Source organism: Beta vulgaris, chromosome 6 (genome assembly GCF_026745355.1).
Source record: "Beta vulgaris subsp. vulgaris cultivar EL10 chromosome 6, EL10.2, whole genome shotgun sequence".
In the NCBI taxonomy this organism is placed as follows: domain Eukaryota; kingdom Viridiplantae; phylum Streptophyta; class Magnoliopsida; order Caryophyllales; family Amaranthaceae; genus Beta; species Beta vulgaris.
Genome location: NC_079207.1, coordinates 3,118,973 through 3,144,815, shown reverse-complemented (window position 1 = coordinate 3,144,815; position 25,843 = coordinate 3,118,973). Strand labels below are relative to the sequence as shown.

The window sequence follows — 25,843 nt, the reverse complement described above, 5'->3', positions numbered from 1 at the left end:
ACACAACAACATAATTGTAATTCTTTACACCCCCCCCTTCAAGTTGGAGCAGATGTAAGGAGGCCCAACTTGGAGGATAAGTGATTGTGTTGTTGTTCACTCAAAGCTTTGGTCATCAGATCTGCGAGCTGGAGAAAGGATCTGATGTGAAGAGGATAAAGAAAACCATCTAGGTAGTGATCTCTTACATAGTGACAATCAAGTTTAAGATGCTTCGTTCTCTCATGGAATACAGGATTGTGAGAGATGTATATGGCTGCTTTGTTATCACAATATAGAGGTATAGGTTTAGGAATGTTGAACTTCAAATCTTCTAGTAAGCCATCTAGCCATACTAATTCACTGCTAGTTTGGGACATGCATCTGTATTCTGCTTCAGCAGAAGATTTGGAAATAGTCTTTTGTTTCTTGGTCTTCCAAGAGATAAGATTTTTGCCAAGAAAGACACAATACCCTGTGATTGATCTCCCACTATAAGCACAGGTTCCCCAGTCAGCATCACAATAAGCTTGTAAGTTCACTTCAGAGTCAGTGTGGTAGTGAAGGCCCCAATCAATAGTCCCTGCTAAATATCTGATCACATGCATTGCAGCTTGTAAATGAGGTTTCCTAGGGCATGCCATGAATTGGCTGAGTTGTTGGACTGAGTAAGAAATATCAGGCCTAGTGAGGTTTAGGTAAAGGAGCTTCCCAATAATACTCCTATAGAATTCTGCATCCTTGAGGACTTCACCTTCATCAATGGACAATCTGAGCCCTCTTGGAAAAGGGAATTTGCAAGGCTTGCATCCTTGCATTCCAGCATTCTTGATGATGTCTAAGACAAACTTCCTTTGATTGAGTAGTGTCCCTTTGTCATTTCTGGACACTTCAATTCCCAAGAAAAATCTGATGTCACCTAGATTTTCGCAACTAAAAGCTGCATTTAATCCTTGTTTCAGGACCTCAATCCCATGTTCATCATCTCCACTAATCAGTAAGTCATCCACATAAACTAAAGCAATGACTTGCTTCCCATCCACCTTTTTAGTGAAAAGAGAATAGTCCCTTTTGCTTTGTTCATATCCTGCTTTGATGAAGAACTTAGTGAGTTCTATATTCCATTGCCTAGAAGCCTGTTTCAGTCCATAGAGACTTCTTTTAAGTTTGCAGACCTTCCCACTTTTCTCTTCTTTATGACCCGGAGGAGGCTTCATGTAGACTTCTTCATCTAGATATCCATGAAGGAAAGCATTATTGATATCTAGATGATGAAGTTGCCATCTTTGACATGTGGCTAGAGCAATCAAGGTTCTTACACTGCTGAACTTAGCAACAGGAGAAAAGGTATGTTTATAATCCTTTCCCTCAATTTGTCTATCTCCCCTTGCCATCAAACGAGCTTTCAATCTCTCTACCTCTCCATCTGGTCTTAATTTGACCTTGTATACCCATTTGCAATCAATTGCTCTTTTCCCTGCTGGTAACTGCATCAAATCCCAGGTGTCATTCTCTTCCAAGGCTTCTAGTTCCTTCTGCATTGCAAGTTGCCAGCCCTCTTCTTTCATTGCATCTTTAAAGTTCAAAGGTTCTGTGACCTTGAGAGCATTGCTGAAAGAGTGAACATATTCATCACCATAATGCTCAGAATCCTGTAGCCTTTGGAGCATGAGAGAAACTTGTTCTGGATGCTCTATTTGCTCTTGTTGTCCAGGAATATTCACAACATAATCTTTGAATTTCTCAGGCAAAATCCTCTGCCTTGTTGTTCTCCTCAGATCATTACCAACCTGACCTTCTTGTTCAGTGTCCCTTTCCTGAGTAAGTGGCAGTTGATTTATGTCATTGTGATCATAAACAGGTTCTCTTGGATTTGTCTCCAAGGCAGTTTCTTCTAGTGCATCTTCCTCATTTTCTTCATCACTTCTCAGATTTGTTTTGTTTCCCATCAAATCAACATCATCTCTTCTCTTCTTGTTAAGAACAAAAGGCAATATATTCTCATGGAAAACAACATCTCTACTAATGAAGATTTTCTTCTTGTCTATATCATAGAGTTTATATCCTTTTTGGTGTGGTGGATAGCCTATCATAATGCACCTAATACCTCTTGCAGCAAACTTATCATTAGGTTTCCTGCTAGGGCTAGCATAACATAGACTACCTATTACCCTCAAATGATCATACTTAGCTTCTTTCTTCATTAAACTTTCATAGGGTGTCTTCCATTTAAGAACTGCACTAGGAAGTAAATTGATCAAATAGGTTGCAGTTAAGATACACTCACCCCACAAATGGTTAGGGAGATTTGCATGAATCATGAGAGCTCTTCCAGTCTCCAGTAGGAACCTATGCTTCCTCTCCACTCTCCCATTCTGTTGTGGCCTCCCTACAACACTTCTTTGATGTGTGATCCCCTTCTCTGCCATGATCTTGCCACATTCTTGCTGGAAAATTTCAGTCCCATTGTCTGATCTAATTGTCTTTACCCTGCATTGAAAATGATTCTCAACATATGCAAGGAAATCAACTAAGATTCCTTTCACTTGTTCTTTATTAGACAAAAAGTGAGTCCAGGTCACTCTAGAGTGATCATCAACAATCGTTAGGAAGTATTGTGCCCCTGTGATTGCTTTCACACTGTAAGGTCCCCAGAGATCAATATGTATCATGTCAAAAATGCTATCAGCGATAGAATAGCTTAATATAAAAGGCAATCTGTGGTGTTTAGCTACAGAGCATGTATCACAAAAATAGGATTTTAAATCCTTACAGTCACAAAAAAACAAGTGTTTCATCTTGGACAAAGAAACATGCCCTAATCTAGCATGAATTAAACTTAAATCCTTCTTCTTCTCCTTTCTTGCTTCTGTAGCCATCACCCTTCTAAGTCCTCCTTGGTCAGAATTCTCTATTCCATCCTCCTTCTTCACTTCCAGTTTGTACAGATCACATTGATTACTTCCATGTGCCACAATTTTTTCATTGGAAAGGTCCTGCAAGTAACATCCACTCTTATCAAAGATGAATTTCATAAGCTTATTCTCTTGTAACAACTTACTTACAGACAGTAGGTTGTGCTTGAAATCACTCACATACAACACATTTTTCAAGAGAACTTCATCAGAGACTCTTATATCTCCAAATTCATTCACCTCTTTCACACTTCCATCTGGTAATCCCACCTTAATAACACCTTTCAGGTTTCTCAGGTTATTAAAAAGATTTTTGTTCCCAGAAATGTGATCACTGGCACCAGAATCAATGATCCATGAATTGCAATCAAAATTTTTTTTATGACAGACTGCATTTGACAAAACAGCTTTACCTGCAAAGTTCACATAGCTTATGTTGCTTCCTCCTAGAGCCTTCATGACTTCATGGACAACAGTTGATATGAGCTTACTCTCATCCTTCTTCTCACCATCTTCAGCTTCAGAAGTTCCATAATCAAAAGGAGTTTGGGAGCTTCCCTCACTTCCTTCCTTAACAACATTTGCAACCTGCTTGGTGTTGAACTTCCCTTTTGTGTTTTTGAACCTCTCTGGATACCCATTAAGCTTAAAACATTCTTGTTTGAGGTGACCCTTCATCCCACAGTAGTCACATCTCTTGAACTCTTTTTCCATCTTCATCCTTTTGTAGTCTTTCTTCTGAAAGTGTTCCAAAGTCCCTAAACTTTGCCTATATCTTCCAACATTCAGAGCACTCATGTCACCTCCAACATTCATCTCACATGTGATTTGCTTTTGCTTTTCAACTTGCAGCACCAAGTTGTAAGCCTTGTTAACAGGCAGGAGAGGATCCATTCCAAGTAGGTTACTTTTCATCTGTTCATAGCTCTCATTGAGCCCCATGATAAACTTGATAAGCTTGTTGGTTTCTTGGATTTCGAGCATTCTTTTCAGGAGATTGCAGCTACATTTGTTCATGGCTTCACAGCTACATTCAGGTATCTCTTCTAGTTGACCAATCTGATCCTTATTCTCCAACACTCATACTACCTTGTTGTTGTTCCCAGAGTTCCTTTTTAAGGTGAAACAGCTGTGGTGCATTCGCTTGGCCATACCTTTCCACAATTTCATTCCATAGATCTATTGTAGAATGCATAGACACAAGACTTCCAGCAATCTCTGGCTTCATAGTTGCAAGTAGCCAGGACCTCACCATGTAATCACATCTAACCCACTTCTGCATCTCTTCTCCAGCTTCTCTGGGTTTAGGGTGCTTACCTTCCAAGAAACTTATCTTGTTCTTGGCTCCAAGTGCAATCTTAATGCTTCTGCTCCAGTTAAGGAAATTATTACCATCAAAGGTAATACCTCCAAGGGCTGTTGCTGCATTCTCATTGACAGCAATAAAAAGAGGGTCTTTGTAAGGGTTATTGAAGTGAGAGTTCTTTTTTGTTTTCTCAGCCATTTTAGCTGGTTTCAAAAATGAAAAATCTGATCTTTTAAAAAGAAAAAAATCAGAACTTTGATGTTTGAACTTCCTGATAAGATCTCAAACACTGTGCTCTGATACCATGAAAAGAAGAAGAAGCTCAAATCATCAAGCAAAGTAAAATGGTGTTTTTCTCTCTGTGAACTAACAGAGGCTTTTCTATATTTCTTGTGTTGTAAATTCTTACCCCGCGGCTATCACTACCTTTCTACTGTATATATATCAACCTAGGGAATAAAACCTAGAGCAGTGCTGTACAAAAGGACAAAACCAAAACAGCCTAGGATCATACAAAAGACAGCTCATAAAAAAAACAAAAAGAGGCTGATGCAACAGCTGTTCCTACATGTACAATATTTACACAACAACATAATTGTAATTCTTTACAATATCTAACTTGTTTTTCCCCTCAAGAAAAAATATCATCATTTTTTAAGTAAATTTTCTACTAAAAAAAGAACTAAAGATTAGAGTTGATCCAGGTCGACCCGATCAAAAAATACCGGACTTGGGTAGAATTTTTTGGTTCGGATTTCGGGCATGTCTTGTCTTGATTTTAACTTTTTGGACGGGGTTAGGGAAATCCAAAAATAATTACTCAGTCTAAAATTTGGCAGGCCCGAATTGGGCGTGAACTAGCGGGGTTTGGGTTTGGCAAGAAGTTTGGCCCGACATGCGGGCTGAATTTTTTGTAGACGACCCGTCCTACGATCTGATCGATAAGCTCTACTTAAGATATTAATTTTCCAAATTATACTTTGAAAACATTCAAATAAAATTAGAGGTGATCAAATGGTAGGCCATCCCGTGCCTAATTTTTTTTTCTCACTAGTAGGGCGGGCTGTGCCAAATTTCGGGCAATTTTTTGTGCCAAAGCCCGCTTGTTTAGACTAAAAACAACGGATTTTCGTGCCAAAATCAAGATGGATCAAAATTGAACTAAAAAGTCACCTTTAGGTTGTTCATAACCCTTCCCAAACCTAAGGCATTTGAAAGTAAATATTTTTTTGTAAATAAAGACTTACAGTGGAAATTTCAAAACATCTTGAAAAATAAAACAGGGACTATATACTACCTCTGTTTTTATTTAGTTACAACATTCACTTTTTTTGCACAAACTTTAAAAAATGATAAAAGAGAGTATAATTGACCCACTTGCCGCTGCTACTAGTACTGTAATTAAATGAGGAGAGTAGGTAAAGTAAGGGTAATATAATCAAATTATCCCAAAAGCTTTCCTAAAAAGGAAAATATTGTAACTAATAAAAAAACACCTAAAAGTAGAAATTGTTACAACTAAATAAAAACAGAGGTAGTATATAATAAGATGAAGGATATGAATTATCTAGTTGACTTCATCTTACTTGCAAATATGTTATTCTTGAGGACACATGCACACGTGAACCATGCCGAATATCCTCTTTTTTTTCTTTTTGAAATCTAACTTAGAGTTGATCAAAGCGAGTGTGGCTCGAAAAATGCAAATGCTCGGGTTTAGGCAGATTTTTTTTGAAATATTGTATATTTAAAGGGAATTATTCGAATTGAGGGTAATAGATTAAGGAAATAACTTAGAAAACTAACAAAACAATTGGATAGGTTTGATTGTAGATTTGAAAAAGTACCGACTATAAATCGGAGTATGTTTGAGTCACCCTACGGGTTGATACCTCACAATCCTCATAATAGAGATATATATTAGATTCAATACTGAAGAGAGAAAATATCACTACAGCTATTACATTTAGGGGTTTTTCTAACCTATGCACCTAGTGCGAAGGTTACCAAGTGAGTGTTGGCCCATTGGTGATGGAGACTGGCTTTGGTAGGACGGACCCGTGTTCGAATCCCCGCAACACCCTTGGGAGTGGAATGGAACCTAACCACCCCGAAGTTGGCATCGATCCGGATATAGCCCGAAGGGGTGAACCGGGTGCAAACACCAAAAAAACTGAGTGCGAAGGTTAAGCCTTATTTATTAAACAAATTGATTAACTTAAACATAATATCTTTCCTATAATTATGCTTTATGCTAAATAGTTAGTTTCCTTATTAATATATATGCTATCTTTTCTTTTAATCAAATCAAAATTGTCATTAATATATCTTTAGCATAATTGTAGGAAGGATATTATATTTTTAGTTAATTAATTTATTGAATAGATAAGGCTTAACCTTTGCGCTAGGTGCATAGGTTAAAAAAGCTCTTACATTTATTATACTTTCTCTCTATTTCTTTTGTTAGGGGTTTAGGATTGTCAAATTCTCAGAGTCAATTTATTATTGTCCAAAACAAATTGAAAAGACAATTTATTAATATAAATTTCTACCCAGTTACAAGTTTAAGTGTCATAAGTTGGTATGCGTATTGTATACTTCCATAAGCTATATCTGAAGTTGACTAAATTTATGTGTCAAAAAAAAAAGTTGACTAAATTTAGCCATAGATATTAGTATTTCCTTAGTTCATTTGTTACAAATTGAACGGAGATTGGAGGGAATGATTTTTTCTCTTTGCTTGCTTCATTTTGCTAAACCAGAAGAGTTTCACTTATTTTGCTATTTTATAGCACCAACTGATCGTGAAGGCACGAATATACCTCCAAAGTTCAGACTTGATCATCTTTAACTCATTCCATTATCATTTTCTTTCTATTTTGACAATTATCTCCTTGGGCCGATCGGCTAGGCCGTTCTACGTACTGATCTTCATAATACTTGTATGATAACATACGATGGCTCTAGTGGCCCAAAACAAAGAAAAATAGAATAGCACATGAACCACAAGAAATGCCTCCGATTATGTCCGTTTATTAGTGATGGCCACTGATGCGGACCGGGCAAGCCACCTAACAGGCTAGGATTTCAAGACTCAGGTTCCGACCGTGAAATTAATGAGTTGGGTTGGCTGGTTCGCGGACTGAAAAATCTTAACCCACACCGGTTTGTTACCGATTTTGACAGTTCGAAACGCGGTTCTGACAGTTTTTTAGTCTAGCGGACTGGACCGGACTGGCAGGCCGACATGAGAATTCTTTTCAAAATTATTTAATTTAAAATTATTCGTTATTGTTACATAAAATCTTTAAAATAAATTAAAATATATACAATTATTAATATTGATGAATAATTTCATTATTTCAAAATTTGATTGAATTATAATATATGCAATTTCATTAAAATATATAAAATTTGATTAAAATATACACAATTTGGTTCAATATTTACTTGAACTGAGCTAGTCTAGTTCATGAGCCGGGTTGGACCGATTTCATAGTCCGTACTGGACAGTTTTAGTAGCGGGCTTTAGTGGGTTGAGCTTAAGAAATCTGACCCACGACCCACCCACTAATTTAACAGTTCAAACTAAACTGGACGGGATTTTTGCGGGCCCAACCCACACGACCCACGAGATGGGCTGGGTTGGATGGGCTGGTTGACCGCACTATTGACTTTCTCTAACGTTTATCATGGAATCATGCCACATAGACTTTAAACACGGTTAAATTTTCAATTTGTCCATGTGCGTTACCGAACATTAACATTGAACAGCTACGAAAAACATATCTAACACGAAAAGCTACCAGCACAGTTACACAGTTGATCACTATTATCACAGTTAAAAGCTACATACTATCACAGTTACTCCCACAGTTAAAAAGCTACTATCACATCATTACCAAACATGCCTAAAATAAACTCATTTCTCTTTTTTTTTTAATCAATATTGAACACTTACATGTATTATACGCCATTACATCTAACTTCAACCTAAATCTTAAGCATGTTTCAAGTTGACTTCATATAAATCAGCAAGAACGTCCGACCAAGGTTAAGTAAATAAAAACTCGAAACAAGCCACTTAATTAATAGCTAGTAAGAATATATTAAAATAATAGAAAAAACAAACAAATAGTCACATTTAATAAAATTATATGTTTATAATAAAGAAAAATCTATGAAAAAGGAAAAATTGCAGATCTAGGACAAAAAAAGTTGAGACGCAACTAATAGTTAACAAATTGTAATTAGATATACTACCTCAATTTCATATTATTTGCAACGATTTAACATAAAATATAAGTAGAAAATGTCTAATTGCTGAAAATAATATAAAACAGACGTAGTAAGACCATTATAGTAACTAAGCAACATACATACTATAGTCTGCAGAGCACAAAATAACAACAGTAGCATCATCTTAGACGCAAATTAAAAGTGCATGCTAAGTGCTGCTTCATACAGTATAGTATTTAATAAGGATGATTTCCGTGGAAAAGTGTCTATTTCTGTTGAGTTTGGTTACGGGATTTCTCTTTCTCCTTCACTTCACTCCCTTGGGTGTTGTCATGGTGAGCAGGATCTTTAATGATTTTCATCTCAGTATTGCATTCATCGTTGCCTCCATAGATGCCACCGAACCCTTCTTCGTCACTCCGTGTGGCGTATCCCGCTCCAAATGACTCCTCCATCACATTCCTACTCCATTTCATACACCAAAATACTATTAACTAACAAGGTCACAAGGATATATACCATCATCATCATCAAATCATATACTATATGAAAAAAATACTTCCTCCATCCCATATTAATGGATAAATGCATCTGCCAGTTCTAGTTTCAAAGTTTAAGATCTTGGTTATTTTCTATTATATTACTACCATTTTTGCATCATAATTAACATTTATTATGATATATTAAATCAGACCCTAACAACCCGTTTGATAGTCGTTAATAATATGCGGTAATGGGAATGACTTTTAAGTGTAATTTTATTAGTGGAGCACCCTTAAAATCTCCATGGGGAGACATTTTTTCTCCATGGGCAAGCAATCTCATCCCAAAACTTGTGTTTTTGTCTCCAAAGGGAAGCAATTTTCATTACCACTCATTACCACCCTACAAGGTGGTATTGGATGGGAATAAAAATTCAAGAAGGAAAGTAGACACTTTATGATAAATTAGCATTACCATAGGAATGGACGATATTTTTCACAAATTTACACACAAATTCATTCCCATTACCACCATTTATGACCAACTACCAAACGGGCCGTAAAGGGTTTAATGATCATCTAAATGTATAGGCACAAATGCACAATCATATAAAAAAGCCCATAATAAATAGTCAATAAAAAGTCAACCATTCATAAAGGAATGCTTGGCTCTTAAGAACAATCGAGAGATAACGGTTGAAAGTCAAACAACGCCAAAGACAAAGACGTGAATGGAAGTTACAAAGGCATGTAAGAACGTGAATAATGAGACGTGATTAACATGACGCCAGAAAATGACAATTGTGATTTGAATCATAAAGGATTCAAATCACTTCCTCCAAAGAGAGAGGAAGTTATACGTGCCTCCGCAGTATAAATACAGGAAGGAACATCAGAAAACAACAATAACAAACCCATACACAACAAACGTACAATTTACATTCTACTAACTTAGCTTCACCTATATTAGTCAACCCCCTTCCGGGGTTATAGTTAGCCAATAGTCTAGAATTAGAGCATGTACTGAGTTACAAAGTTTATTCAATCTTCAATTCGAGTCGAAATCCATAGAGCTATTCATCTTCATGTTTGTCCAGCCTGGTTTATCCTTATGTATTCTATAATATCTTTCTAAAAATTTGTGATATAAATGAAAATATTTAACTTTAATTAAATAGATTAATTATTACATTGATTATCTTATTTAATACTCGCCGTTTGAATTTATAAGATGTTATAATTTAATTATATTAAGCTATAACAAAATACGTAAGCAAGATTTTATCAAATTAAAACCGATAACCCCAAAAACTCTAAAACTCCTGTGACATTCAATATCTAACTACTACCTCCGTTCTCTTTTAGTTGAAACGTTTGACAAATTGCACTATTCATGTTCTCTTATTTGACCACATTTATTGATTTATATGTTAAACAAAATATAGTCATGTAGATTCTTGTTTGATTCGTTTCGAGGTAAGCTTTCATAATATCAAATTTTTATAATTTTTACTTACATACAATTAGAGATAAAACGATTTGAAATTGTACATTGGCAAGCGTGAAAGTCAAAATGTTGCATCTAAATAAAAACTGAGGTAGTATTAGATGTGCATTGACTTATTTGTAAAATCATCCAATTGAATTTGCACCTACACTTACAGACTTAATTACCATCAACATAACTGGGGTAGTTAAGGAAAAATATATTAGGTACTCATGGTTTCTATTATTCTTAGTTTATAACCTCTCCCTATATCCCTGTTGTCGATAATTATACACTTATACGTATACCACATAATCCATATTCATAGGCAACACAAATGATCGTTTAAACCAAGTGATTATTTGATTGACATAAATAAAAAATACGGGAAGTTGAAATTTCTAAACACTCCCTCCTTTTTTTCTTATTTGTTACGTTATTTTTGTTGAAAATAATTAGTATAGTTGAAAATCTTGAAATATTCATGAACAATAAACAAACAAATAATATTGACAAACAATATTATATAAGAAACTTATTCGCAAATATCTATCAACTGAACTTGCTGAACATGATTATGATAATTTATCTCACACCCATAGCGTTTGGGTCATGGTATGCAGGTCAGTGTCTTAAAAGCGATTTTACTACAATACAGATGTAGGCTTCTAATGACAAAAGCCCCAAAGTCAACAAAAAGTTAACAAATATTAACTTCTCCCATATTCAATTAAACGAGCACAAAACAGAAGAAAAAAAGAACGTAGAACAAATTAAATGAATGAAGGAAAGAAAGAATAATACTAACAAATGCTTATCTTCATGATCAGGATTTTTGGTAGTTTTGTCCATGTTGTGTAAATTAGTCTGTTTAGGATCGTTACTGCTACTAACTTGCACTAATCTCACACTACCAGCTCCTTTTCTGCTTGATGATAACCCTAACCCAGATGATGAAAGAAAGTTTGGTATTTGTGAGCTAAAACGACTCAATTTTATTGCGTGATTCATTGTCTTTTTATTACCTTCTCTTTTCTCCTCATTTTTTCAATTTATAGTAATTATCAATCCGGATTAAACAAGTTTTTAACTGAGGCAAGTGTCAAAAATTCAAAGGGGGGTCGAAAGTTGCCAAATTAGCTGGATTCAAGAATGTTTAACACCATGCCACGTTGCACTCTTGACACGTGCACCAGACACATCTACACGTGTTCTAAAATTGCTGAAGTTTCGAGTTCTTCTAGGTGGAAGTGGGACCCTCGTATCCAGAACAATGAGTTTGAATTTTTGGGTTGTAAAAGTAGAATGAGGAGAGAAGAGTTATGCTTTATTGGGCTTTGGGGCCTTATAATTTGGTTAAGGCTTGGGCTTTTAGGCTAACAAAGAGTGAATAGTGAATATGGATCTACTTTTTGGGTGTAAACTAAGGTCTTGTTTGGTTGTATATGGGAAGTCATACCTTATAGGAAGTTATTTTTTTCATGTATTTGAAATTCCTAGGAAGTGTAAAATTGTGTTTGGTTGGTAATGGGAAGTAGAACTTCCTATGGAAAGCTCTACGAAGTAGAACTTCCTAGGAAGTGCAAATTCCCATGGTTTTGCCAACCAAACAACTTCATATACTTCTACTTCCTAGGAATTTGCACTTCCCATGATTTGTTTTGTCAACCAAACAAGGCCTAAGTATTTACTTTTGTCAAAGCTTACATAGTGCTTAGTGCTTACTAGAGCACTTAAAATTAGGTACTCTCTTTCGTATTTTATGCAAAAGAATGTGCTTGAGAATACGTAGTTCTAGGTGTTTTGGGGAACACCTTAAAAATCGTATGCTTTTGCAATATTAGATGTTAGGTGTGTAAATCTTATTATATGCTCCGTATTTAGTGTTAGAAATCCTAATCAAGGTGAATTTTCATTATCTTTTTAAAGATAAAGCTAATGTCTTTTTAAAACGCCTCTCATCTAAGTACCACATTTCCTCTTAAAATTTAAGTTTCAAATTGAAGAAATTCAAATAAGTTATCGTATGTTACAATAGGTTTTCATAAGTTACTAGTATGAACAAATCCCACTAATAGCTTATTGATTTACTATACATAACTACGCGCCATTAGATCTGCCGTTAATTAGAAGGAAGACATGACATATCATGGACAACATAGCCACATAAATCAAATGTCACAAGGTTTTACAACTTCATAATGCATTTTATTCCTCGTATATGGAACATCCAAATCCATAGGTTTCATTTCCTCTTAATATTCCACTTCAAGTTTGGCTTATTGAAGAACAACACTAATGTGTTATATTCTTTTTTTTGGAGCTTTTCAAAATCTACCAATGATATATCTCTTTTTTGACATTTGTGGAGTCTTTTTAAATCTATTATGGGAAAAGCTAAATGCAGCCCTAAGGGCTGCATATAAAAAGCTAAAAATGGAAAAAACAAGCATTAATTGATCATTTATTACATAGATTAATGCAAACTTTTGTCATAAATTAACAACTAATTTCCATTTTAAACAATGTATTTATGTATAGCATAACCCATCTATTATATACAAATATAATACTCTCGATTATTTTAAATAGGTCACTCAAAACTGAAGATTATTATTCAACGTAATTTTTTTTAATAGATCAGTAAATAAAGTTAAAATTATTCACATCAAAATTTCTGAAAATAATTCAAGTTTTTATTGGGCCTACTAAAGTATCCAAGCAACCAAGCTAATGTGAAAGATAACACATATATATGGAGAACGTACATAAGAAATTAGTTGCACTTTCATACTTCATTGCACTGAAAGTAGTCACAACTCACAAGTGCCAAAAGATTGACGAGGTTTTGGACCAGCAGATTAAATTAACAGAGAGATGGCATCAGCATTTAGCAACATCTCATGTTCAAAATTGACTGTGAAAAGGGAAGGAAGAATTTTGTACTTCTATAATGTACTACCCCAGTCCACTCTCCCTCCCCCCTTTTGTTTTATCCAAATTCCAGTCTGTCAGCAACAATTGCTATGCATAAAAATCCATGTTTTTGTGTTTTATTACATGTGGCCTGTGGGCATGTCATCTGACCATCCACATCGTTTTATTTGCCACATGGGTGCCAAGTATATTAATATGCCACTTGGCTTTGATTAGGTATTACTAGCATTTTTTGCACGCGATGCGTGCTTGGATTTTTTTCAAAACAGAAACTCGATTTTTTTCGACGTATGTAAAAGTCAAAATTTGAACATTAAACATACAAAGTATAATTGTTTTTATTTACAAAATTTAATTGGTTTAGTCTCTGTCACTTAAGTCTCTCACCAGTCTTTTTTTTTTTTTAACTTTTCAAGGTCAAAATTCTATGAACAAAATAGAAATTTTATTGAATTTATCTCTGATTTCTAATATTATAATTTTTTAATTGATTTTTGAATTAAGTACCCTACTTCATATATTGTGAAGAAAGTGGACACTTGGATTTCAAGTCAAATTTTTGTGAGTATGTATTGACGTTGTAGTGTATTGGTTGTAGTTTGTAAGTCTTTTGGTTTTTGTAAAGTTTCATCATTTGAGTGATTTGTATAATGTAAATTATACAATTCTATGATTCTAGTTGACTTATGAGTAATTGTTATAGTTTTATTTCTAGTATTTTTATTTGAATCTCCCTTTGGTTTGTAAGTAGATTTGTAATTTAGAAAGGAAAAGGGATAAAATAGTCTCTTCATTCGGGGACACCATAACTCCCCCTCCCTTATATAATAGAGATATGTTGTACTTTAATTCTTGAACGATATTTTACATAAACCTTTTTACCTTGATAATTAGTCGCTATAATATAATAGAAAGAGATAGGTCCAAATGTATGTAAGAGTTTCATTATATATAGGAAACACTATGAAAAAATAAATAATTTTTTTTCCTCATCTAACTTCTAAATTATAATTTCACTACAAATACACCTCAGTTTTTTTTCTTTGTTGTTGAATCCTAGTTTTGATAATGACAAAGAAACAAAGGAACAAACTAAGTAGTGAACTAATGAGTTATTTAAGTGTATGGTGTTTAAGGTATCAATAAAAGGAACTGGGAGAATACGAAGTCAATGAAGAAGTCAAGAGAGGATTTCAAAGGCTAAGTAAATAAGTTTCTATGTTGATACTGGAGCAAGCATTGGATCAAGAAGAATAAAAGCTAGGTGTTTTATTCTCTAGTTCCAATGTAAAGGAACAAAGAAAGAATGGTAAGGAACAGTGGCAGTCTATTTGAGAATGAGAGTTTGTTCCTTTGTAAGGAACAAACTAAGTGGCACTAAACGAATATGTTAAAGGAACTTAGTTAATAAAAGGAACTAGACTTAGGCGTGCAACATTATAACGGTTAAAAGATATTTGAGTAAGTCATGCCTAAATTATAGGAAATTAGTTATATCTAATTTCAAATGATAAAATCAGTTTTAAAAAGAAAATCTGTTTAAGAAAAAGATTTTATTTTTCGAAAAATTAAGAAAATAAATATCCGGTTGTTAGAAAGATTTTTTTAAAAGATATTATTTTCTTAAAGATTAAAAATTCAGTTTTAAAGATAAAAAGAGTTTTTATAAAAATGATTTTCGGATAAAGCTCAAGGAACTCCTATTACTTAGGAGTAATGGCTGAAAAATATCCACGTTCATTTTTAGTTCATGGGATCATGGGACATGATGTGAAAAGTGTTCCTTAGGGGAAGGAACATCATGGGTTAATGGACTAAACATGTACTCTAGTTTTAATCCCACGTTCTTCATGATTAACACTATAAATATAGAAGTCTAGATAAGTTCCAAATTGTGTCTGACTAAGTAATTAAGTGAGTTTAACTAATTAAGTGTCAGTGCCTTCATTCTCTCATAATAGCCATTTGTTCTTTGCCTTCTTACTCTAATTCCACTAAGCTTATTTCGATCAATTGTATTTTGGTTTTTGGGGTAAGGGAACTTTGAGTGAAGTTCTGTAAGAGAGAGGCTTTGAGTGAAGCTTGTATGTGTGAGAAAACTTCGAGTGAAGTTGAGAGGAACTGCTGTTAAGGGAACAGTGGCTCAGGAACTTGAGTTTAGGAACTCAAGGTGTGGCTCGAGTTAGAATTAGGTTGTAACAAAGTTGTTTGGCCTAATTAGTGAAAGTGTTGAGTTTAAAATCCCTAGTGGTCGAGGTTGTTTCTTCTTGTTGGGCCCAAGAAGTTTTTCCTCGTAAAAATCCCTTGTGTTCCTTTAGCTTGTTTATTCGTTTATGTTTTAATTTCCGCAAAAAGTTACGTTTATTTCTACACCTACAATTCACCCCCCTCTTGTAGTGTTCCTAGGGAAATAACACTTGTCTAACTTCTAAATTTTGTTTGCACTCATTGATATTTAAAAATTTCCATCATTTTCAAATTTGGTCATTTTCTAAATTTTAACAGTTTTAGCTTCAATTATATTTGAAATCAAATTTTGATTTTTCATACACAATTTGATATTGGAATTTTTTCTAGAAAAACAAAAATCGCAACTTTTTGCAAATTAATTTAGTTTTTTTAAAAAAAATTGTTTGCAAAAAGTTCGATATTGTTTTGTTTTTCAAAATTTATTTATGAACATGGATTTTTTGCAAACGTTTTGGGCAAAAATTAAATATTGGCATTGGTTTTAGAAAAAATTAAATTTGTTTGATATGAAAATGAATTAAATTTAAGTCTGATTGTATAAAAGTCCTTTTGAACTCATTGTTGTCATTCTCCATTTGTATAATGGTTTTTTTTTTTCTATAAACATAGCCCTAATGCTTTTATATATATATATATATATATATTATTATATTATATATATTATATATATATATATATATATATATATATATGGAACTTTTCGGGAGCATCGGGAGCTCCTCAAATTTCAGGGCTATAAAACGCGCCACGTAGGATTGCCATATCATCAAATTTTATATTTTTATTTTTACAAAAATAGAGTTCTACAGAAATTTAAATACATTTAAGGGTTCCAACAACGTGCAGGCCTTGATTATAGTGAAACCTTTATCCCTGTTGTACGACTCGCAACCATTCGTACATTACTTACACTTGCTGTGACAAATGACTGACCTTTGCGCCAGCTCAACGTCAACAATGCCTTTTTAGAAGGCACACTTCATGATGAAGTCTATATGTCTCAACCCCTGGGATATCATGACTCCACTTTTCCGGACCACCTATGTATGTAAACTTCGAAAGGCTATTTACGGCCTCAAGCAAGCCCTTCGAGCATAGTGTACCAAACTCACGACGTTTCTTTAATGATTAGCTAGATTCAAACGCACAGTTTCAGACTCGTTTCTTTTTATCTTGAACACTACATCACACCCTATTTATTTAAATGTCTATGTGGCTGACATTATTATCACATGACCTTGACCTAACTCTACTAATATGGACATGTTTATTAAGACCTTGTCTTGCAGGTTCTCATTTAAAGATCTCAGTGTTCTCTCCTATACATTCTTGGGGATGGAAGTTGTCCCTACCCCAACTGGGCTCTTCCTAAGCCAACACAAATATATATATCATTGACCTCCTTGAACGCATGGGAATGCTTGAAGCCAAACCTGCTCCCACAACTCATTTAAAGGCATGTTCTCTTCGGCATAAAACAGCTGAACTGAACCGAACTGAACTGATCAAAACTGAGCTGATATGAACTGAACTGAACTGAAATGAATAGTGATATGTGAGAGTAAAAGTATTGTCAAGAGCTGAACTGAACTGAACTGGTCTGAACTGAACTGAACTGATCAGAATTAAACTAAACTGAATTGAACTGAACTGAACTGAACTGAAAATAAGTTGGGGAGAACAGGCCCTAAGTGCTAAGCATGTGTTTCAGTCTAAGCTCAAGCATTATTTCATACGAGAACAAGTTCAAAATGGTCAACTTCGTGTTACTCATGTACCCACTGGAGACCAGCTTGCTGACTTCCTTACAGACCTTACAAAGCCGTTAACTAGGCCGAGGTTGGATATTTTATTTGCAAAGATCGGACTCACTACTCAATCGTCCGTCTTGCGGGGGCATATTGAAGTTAAAACTTGATTTGGTCTTTCTTTATCTTCTCTCACTTCCTACGTATATTATGTATAGCTTACTGTTATACTTTTCTATTATCCTATTCTCTCTCTTGTTGTTAGGAATGGCAACGGGTCGGATTTGGACCGGATTATGCATAATCCGACTCCGACCCTACAGAAAGTCGGACTTTAAATCCGAGTCCGACTCCAACTCCGACACCCGACTTTGAAAATCTGAATCCGACCCGACTTAAAATCTGAACATCCGACTCCAAGATCCGACCCGACTTAAAATCCGGACATCCGACTTAAAATTCGAACATCCGACTCCGAACCTGATCCGACTTAGTTTTCTTCCAATTTTTTTATAATAGAATAGTCTTTTATAATACAATAATTTATTCTAATCATCATATGGAAATCTTATATAATACAAATAATATAATTATTACTATTATTTTTAACAATCATTTTTTCCATGACAAAATCCTATATAATACAATTGGCTGAAAGTCGAAGTCAGATTATACATAATTTATACATTACATAAATAAGAAAAAAGGATTGATAGACTCAAAGTCGGAGTCGGATTCGGATGTCGGATTATTTTATGAGATCCGACTCCGACCCTCCTCCGACTCGGAGTCGGATTTTTCAAACGGAGTCGGATTACTTTTTTGTCGGAGTCAACTCGGATTTTTTCCTTCGTATCGGAGCGGACTAGGGTCGGATTTGGACTGGATTGCCATCCCTACTTGTTGTAGACAATTCTTTATAAGTACTTGTGTTTATATACTCCTTGTATCTAGTTATGCAGGTTGTGTTGTTGTATTAGAAAAGCTACAGCTTATCAATAGAAAGTTACCATTCCTTCAACCTTTCATTCCTCATTCACATCATCATACCTCATGAGTCACTCAAGCACACAAGGCCACACACACCCATTAAATCTTGTTTCCTTGCTAAATTAAATCTGCCTAGTATAGAGAGAGACACACAACTACGTTGTCGTGCACAAGCCTCTTTCATAAACTACAATTTAACACGCAGCACAGTCAAACCTTAACGGAGGACCCAAAAAAAAAACTAAAAGATCACATATTAATATCTCTAACGCTCTATTTGATAGGGCGTAAAACATTTTTATAGAAAATGGTTTTACTCTATTTTTAATTTTACATTGTTTGATTAGCAAAGGAATGTAAAACCATTTTTCATATGAGTACAATTACTCTCCTAATGATGGAAAATCATTTTCCTTTTAATTTGAAGGAAGAACTGTTCTACTTCATTTTCTTTATCTCTCTTGTACTTTCGTCTTACAACCTCCTTAGTTTCCCTTTCATTTTCCTTTTATTTCATCATTTTTCTTACATGGAACCAAACAATAAAAAACTAATTCTGGAATTGTGTTTTCGATTGTAAATTGTTTTTCATGAAAATCATTTTACACTAAACATATTTTACACCCGACCAAACGGAGCCTAAATCTAACAGAAATCACTTGACCAAGACCACATTACATGAGCAATCGATATTTTTACATTTAAAAGTCATTTATGTGTGGATGTCAAAGAAAGAAACATCAATTATAGGACTCTAAAGGATAGGATAAGTGGGACAGTATTGAGAAATTTTGTATGATAGACAAAGACTAGCACTTAAGCCATGACCAAAGTTTTTGAAGATTAGCATATAGGAAGGTTGTAATTTGTGTTAGCCCCTCAAAGGCTCAACCCCATTTACGATGAAATGTGGTCATTTCCATACAAAAAGATGAGAAATTTTGAAAAGGATGGGACAACTAAGAACTTCAGAATTTCCTATTCTTTCAAGTGTATGATCATTTATTTGACAAATTTATATGGCACTCTTCTGTCCTCTTTTACTACTATCATATGCTTTTTTCCAATCAAACTTCAACAATATTAACCGTTTTTGTAGTAATATGTTCCTAAAAATACTAGTTTAGGAAAGTTGTTAGATTTAAAATTTCTGGTAAAGAAGAAAACATATTAATGATAATAAATTAATAATCTAAGATTTGTGTAATTTGTAACCAAAGATATTATTCGTCATAATTATGCAATGAAAATTGTGAAAAAACGTACGGTACTGTAAAAGTATTAAAGGCTAAAATACGTGCTTCGTTTCAAAATAGATAATACAATTTGACTTTTTCACTATTGGCACTATCCTTTGACCGTATTTTGTGATTTTTAAGTAAGGAAAAATATAGTCACGTGAGATCTTCTTAGATTCGTCTACATATATACTTTCAAAATAACAAATTTATATAATTTTTAGATGTAGAAAATTAGAGATAGTATTTGTTAAAATCATGTGTTGGCAAGTGAGCCTGAAAAAGAGTGTCTAACTATTTTGAAATAGAAGAAGTATAGTTTACCCTTACCTCATTTAGAGTCTTCATGATACCCTTCTAGTTTTCATAAAGTATGATTGATAGCTCTAGCCTCTAGCTTCTACCATTACAGCTGGTCTTGTAAGGGATCACCTATTTTTAATTTAAAATTAGGCAACAGCTAAGCTCAATATGAATAAAAGATTGGACCACCTTTTGAAATATAGTGACTAGTTTAATCCATCTAGTGACAAATTTAATATATCTAGATTGACAAATTTAATCCATTTTGTGACTAATTTAATCCATTTAATAACTAGTTTAATACATTTTGTAAGACTACTGGATTGTTTTTTTTAATAATGTCTGTTGTATTTCGAGATTTGAAGGGAAACAAAAGGAAGAAAAAGAGAAAGGACGACTATATTGGTGCGAAATTTCTAAAATAGTGTTGGATTAGAGTTAGATGAAATGAACTTATTATAGTTATGTAGGATTAGGTTTGTCTAATCCTATATTAAAACAAGACTGCCTATTCTAATAATTAGTGCTAACATTATCTGTACTCAATAAATTCGTCTAGGTAGTGTTTGGGAATGAACATTTCATTTGAAATGATTCATTTGAAATTTGTATTCTCAAATCATGGAATCTAAAATCAAATTCATTGTTTGATAAACTTAAGAATTTCAAATTTAAGATTTCAAACCCATCTCCATTTTTTGGCTTACCATAGAATTTACAAATCCAAATTTCTTCACACTCCTTCACGCTCTCTTCCCCTTCCTCACTCTTTCTCTCTCCTCCTTCACTCCAACAATTACATTTCTTCACGCACTTTCTCTCTCCTCTTTCGCCATCGACAATGTCGATCAAGGGTTTCGCTCTAACCAAGATTGATCACTCTTCAAGCACGCTCATATGTCGACAACAATGGCGATCTAGGGTTTCGCTATGAACACGATAGATCGTTCTTCAAGTGTGCTCATCTTGTTCATCATTTCCACACTTCAAAACGAGTGACTCAATGATTAGCAGAGAGGAGATCGAATAGTTAGAAGCTAGCGATTCGTTAATGGAAGAAAAGAAAGCTGAGAGATTTGTTAATGGAGAAGAGAAAGCTAGGGTTTATAATTGAGGAGAGAGGAAGTTAGAAATCTGTTAAACACTTGAAGAGGAGAGTAGAAAATAGTTAGGGTTTAGAATTTGCAAATGACACTCTTGCACATGAAATTTCAGAATTCTTAAAATTGGGCTATTACTATAAAGGTTGGAATTTGGTTGGAATTGGGCTAATTCCAATTCCAAATTCTTGAATTCCCGAAACATGTCAATTGGCCCAATTTCACATTTAGAAATGCAATGTTCATTCCTAAACATAGCATAGAGTGAGAATTTGATATGTTCGTGAATTACACGCTTATTTTAAGGTTTTTTAATTGGTTTAATTAGATCAATTTTTACTATAAAGTGTAATATATGGAATTATAAACTTTTTCCAAACTAACTAGATTGAATTTCAAACTTTAAATGAAATGAAACACATAAAACAACTCTACCATGAAGATATAAAAGTAGCGTAATGTTAGGGCTACATATAAACATTAAATATATATCTTAAAATGGAAACAATTTATGAATTCATGACAAAATTTCACATCATTTGAGGTAATAAATGCTTGATTCCAAATTTTATATCTATTTTAAGGTTGATATACATAGCTCTAAGGGCTATGTATATCATTTTCCATAAAAGTAAAGGGACCCGTCCAAAAAAAAAAAAGAGTAAGGGGATCAATATCTTAAAAGACAAGTGTATACTGTATTGGGTAGATTTTCAATAAACACAAATGAAAACTCAAATTTAAAAGTGAAAAATAAGTAGTAAGCACACAATCAAAGTAGTAGAACGTTACTACTTTACTACTAGTTTCCATACTTTTTATTTGACAGGTACTACTTTCCAATCCATTCTTAAAAAATGAAAGATTGAGAAAAATTTGAAAAAGATGGGCGGCTAAGAGCTTCAGAATTCTTTCGGTATTGATTGTCGTAAGCTTTAGAAGATCATTAATGCGAATGCAGCTAAAATTTGTATTGTGTCACCTTCTGAAAACCCCATTTATAGGACCTTGACGCTTGAAAGGACAATGACTTGATTTTCCTCATTTATGATTTATCAACCTTTAGTTACCATTTTAGGTTTTGTTGTCTTAACCTTTGTATGAAAGCATACAGGGACTTTTTTTTAAAGTGTTTCCCTTTATTATTGGCTCATCCTAATCCTAGTAAATCGAAAGTGATCTTCCAACCTCTCTAAAGAAAAAAACTAGCCACCCAACTTTGGATCTTAAAAGTTAAAACTACCACCTGAGTAATTTCCAACATACTACAATCTAAGTCTTTCCTTGGTGTGTGTATTGTATTTAATTATTTATAGATATACATACACGTAGAACTCACGAATTTTCTAAGAGTAACACGATGACAAGACCTGAAACTAACTTGACACGATATTAGTATTAGTGAAACCTAATTCCGACACAAGCATGAAAATAACCTAACTCAAATTAGTGCAATCACTTTACCTTTCATATAGTTATTCTTCATGTATGTTAGTGTAGCTCAAATCTTCACAAGTACAAATGCATCCCGTTACCAAGAATATCTTGACCTAGTGGTTAAAATTGAGGTGCTGTAAACGATAGGTTACAGGTTCGAATCCCTCCTCCTCTTCTTTGACTTTGTATTGCCTTCATGACTAATATGAATTATCTAAATTGTCATCTCTACGTACACTTACTCGACACGTTACACCTTACATCTTAGATGTAGACTAACTTAGACTTGAAAATCAACATAAAAACCAAAGCTAGCTAACATCATAAACGGATGAAGCCAAAAATGTTTGATTAATGTAACCTAAGAAAGGACTCTTTGGGCTAGACTTGTTTGATTGAGAAATGATGAAACTATATATAATTCATATCACATCATCACAATAAATTTTATAAAGATCCAATCCAACCATACCAATGGAGTATAATAACAAGGGAAAGAAACATTTGCATTTGAAACCCACTTCATTCTTCCATATTCTTTTTACACTTTTGTATATAATTGGACAAATTTCCAAGCTAAAAAAGAAGCAAAAAAAAAACTACCAAACCAAATAAAATAACCCCCATCCCAATTACAGTGCTATATAAAACCAAAATACTAATAAAATTGAAATAAAAGAGCTTCATTTCTACTATAAGAAAAGCCTAATTTATAATTTAAAAAAAAAAAACTAATTAATGCCAAGAAGAAACAGTGAGAAGAGGGACACCATTCCAAGAAAGAGAAAGAAACCCAGGTGGAGAATCCACCAACTTATAAGAAGAGCTATAATTATAATTCCATAACAATATCTTAGCTTGACTATTTGCATAATTGCTAAGGGTTACCGGCTCAAAACCGGCATTTTCCATCATACCTTTCCATTCTTCTTTGCATTGCATCCTTTCCCTTCTGGTTCCCGGTAATTCCGGCCCAACACAGCCCATAATTCTCCGCCCAAAGATCAACCTCTCCACTTGAACCCGGTCCATTGACTCCCGGTCTAAATTCGGGTCAAGCGAATCAAAAACCGCAGAGTAGTAATTCACCGCTGTTTTAAACCGGGTCAAATAACCCACCCGGTTCAAACCCACTTCGTATTCACCCAGTGTAACAATTTTCGGGTTGAGTGATTTGGCGAGCTTTAAAGCAGCTTCAACTTCAACGTTTGTTTCATCTAAGAGATTATACAATTGGAGCATGAAATTAACCGCGAGTACTTCTTCCGAGTCGACACGGAAACTCGACTGAGTCAACTCGTGAACTGGAGTGAGTATCGGTTCGAACTCGAAGTTGAGTTCTAGAACCTTCGCGAAGTCTCGAAGGCGGTTACCCGTGGCGAAGAGGGCAGTCGTTGGGGATTCCCCGAGTGCTGGGGCAGGAATCCCAGAGATCCGAATCTTAATGGGCTTTCCAGTGGGCCGGGTAGCTAGGGCTTGAAGAAGAGCGGCCCATTGGACTCCTTGAACTATTCCAAAATCAACAATATGGATCTTTTCAGCACCTTCAGTGGCTTCTAGAATGGCTTGATTTGCTGTTAAGTGTGCAAATTTAGAGAAAGGACACGCATCGTTTAATGCTTTATACGAGAGAGTACACTCCTCAGACGCCGTCGTTTCAATGGTTGATGAGAGAGGAGGAGAGAGACGACAAGAGAGAGCTTCTGTGAAATAAAAGGCAAGTCTTTGAGTGGGATCTCCGTGTTGAGAGACCGAGTCTCTGAGTCGAACCACTGATTTAACAGCTCGTTCCGGGTCTGACTCAGCGAGTCGAGCACACTCTAGTAAAGCCGTGATTAGCGGTGGCCATGAATGCTCTTGTTCTTGCTCTCTAGGGGAAGAACAAGAGGCGACAGCGACGGAGACGGAGACGGAAACGGCGTCGTTTGGGTTGTTATGTTGAGGTGGGACCGGGTCTTTAAGTGGAGAAGGTGGGACCCATGAATGGGTTGTAACGGTCTTATCTGCATCAGAGTAAATGACTCGAGTGAGATCCGAGGGTGAAACATTGATCCTAGTAACAAAAGGATCAGAACTGTAAAGACTAAAATCAGTGCCTTGCCACGCGTCACAAGAGGAATGGAGGTTAGAAGGGGTGGAATCAGGTGCAACACCAGTATTAGTACCATTATTACCATTACCAGTACCAGCAGTCATCAAACTCTCCATCCACTCGTCAGAGTCAAACTCAGCAGTAGACACACCGCTAAAATCAGCAAATCGAAAAGCAGTAGAGTGGTGGTGGTCTAACTGCCAAGGCTCAGCAGATTCAGAAGTTGGGCCACCCACTTGAAACGGGTCATGAAAGCCCAAAGGAGGAGGAGGACTAGTGGACATGGGTGGTACAGAAGTGGGCCATGGGCTGAGAAAGAAAGGACTATTAGGCCCAAGAAACGGGGCTTGGTGGTGGTGATTTTGTTGTTGTTGTTCTTGTTGTTGCTGTTGCTGCTGTTGTTTAATAACTTGTTGAGCAATTGCCATAAGATTTCCACTATCAGCGCACATGTAAGCCATTGTTATGAGGGAGGAAAAAGGCCTAAGGTAAGGCCACAGGTTGATCAAATTAGCATATAAACAGTGAGCAAACTAGAGGAGAGAGAAAGAGTGAGGGGTTTGAGTGGGTTTATGGGGGGAGGAGAGAGAAGAAAAAAAGGGGGAAGAGGTGGAAGAAGGGAGTGAGGTGAGATTTAAAGAAGAAAAAAAAGGTGAGATATGATATGAGAAAAATAAAATAAGGGGAGGGAGCACTGAACGAGGCCAAAAACACTGATTAAACAACCCCGAAATCGATGTGTCAGTGGGGACCTGTTTCTGTGTATTCAGCGGTAGTTGTGATCTGGAGTACATTTTTAAAAACATACTACTTTCAATTTAAATTTAATTCAATTTTTTTTTTTTTGAACGGAAAATTGAATTGAATTTAATCTTGTACACTCTAGAACAGGAGAAATACACACTCTACAACGACTACATGAACTGACCTTAAGTCCTTAACTCAAGGTTGGTACTTTTTAAGGATTAAGGTTGGTTGGTTTGATTGAAGACTTTCCTTTTATTTTTATATAAGGGTTTTCAATTTTTGTCATTAAATAGGATTTCTTAGATTTTTTTTAAAGAGGAATTTCATTAATTGAAGGTCAAACGGTATCTACAATAGATATTAAAGAAAACCAAGATACAATTAAAAAAGGTTAAATCAAATTCGTCTTCGAATAAACTATAAAGAATCAGATCGAGTAATACAACGCAGCCCTCTTGTATTTGCTAAATCAAACAGCTGTTGATGAGGAAGTCTATCATTCTGACATATTTTGGAAATAGCATTCTTGATCGAGTTAGGTTAACCGCATCCGAGATTCTAATACCTTCATGTTGAGTCTTGAACTTCAACCAA

At 34.9% G+C, this 25,843-nt stretch overlaps 3 protein-coding genes across 3 annotated transcripts; all 3 read right to left on the bottom strand.

The window, feature by feature from the left end:
* Nucleotides 1-3,960: 3,960 nt before the first annotated feature.
* LOC104895296 (uncharacterized) lies at nt 3,961-4,398 on the bottom strand. Its single transcript, XM_010681763.1, has one exon. The coding sequence runs from the start codon at nt 4,396-4,398 to the stop codon at nt 3,961-3,963; it is 438 nt and encodes a 145-aa protein (XP_010680065.1).
* Nucleotides 4,399-8,436: 4,038 nt separating this feature from the next.
* Nucleotides 8,437-11,455, bottom strand: LOC104895017 (hypothetical protein). The gene is made up of 2 exons (XM_010681413.4): nt 11,216-11,455; nt 8,437-8,901 (listed from the first exon to the last, which is right to left on the bottom strand). Exons 1-2 carry the CDS (start codon nt 11,416-11,418, stop codon nt 8,706-8,708), a joined length of 399 nt encoding a protein of 132 aa, XP_010679715.1. The 5' UTR covers nt 11,419-11,455; the 3' UTR covers nt 8,437-8,705.
* Nucleotides 11,456-22,892: 11,437 nt separating this feature from the next.
* LOC104895016 (SCARECROW-LIKE protein 7) lies at nt 22,893-25,154 on the bottom strand. The gene has a single exon (XM_010681412.3). It carries the CDS (start codon nt 24,961-24,963, stop codon nt 23,146-23,148), a length of 1,818 nt encoding a protein of 605 aa, XP_010679714.2. The 5' UTR covers nt 24,964-25,154; the 3' UTR covers nt 22,893-23,145.
* Between the last annotated feature and the right edge of the window lie 689 nt (nt 25,155-25,843).

Excerpts from the sequence above, each read along its gene's own strand:
- LOC104895016 (XM_010681412.3), bottom strand. The coding sequence starts at position 24,963 with ATGGCTTACATGTGCGCTGATAGTGGAAATCTTATGGCAATTGCTCAA.
- LOC104895296 (XM_010681763.1), bottom strand. The coding sequence starts at position 4,398 with ATGGCTGAGAAAACAAAAAAGAACTCTCACTTCAATAACCCTTACAAA.
- LOC104895017 (XM_010681413.4), bottom strand. The coding sequence starts at position 11,418 with ATGAATCACGCAATAAAATTGAGTCGTTTTAGCTCACAAATACCAAAC. Across the intron at positions 8,902-11,215 it reads GATCATGAAGATAAGCATTT|GAATGTGATGGAGGAGTCAT; the intron begins GTTAGTATTATT and ends GAAATGGAGTAG.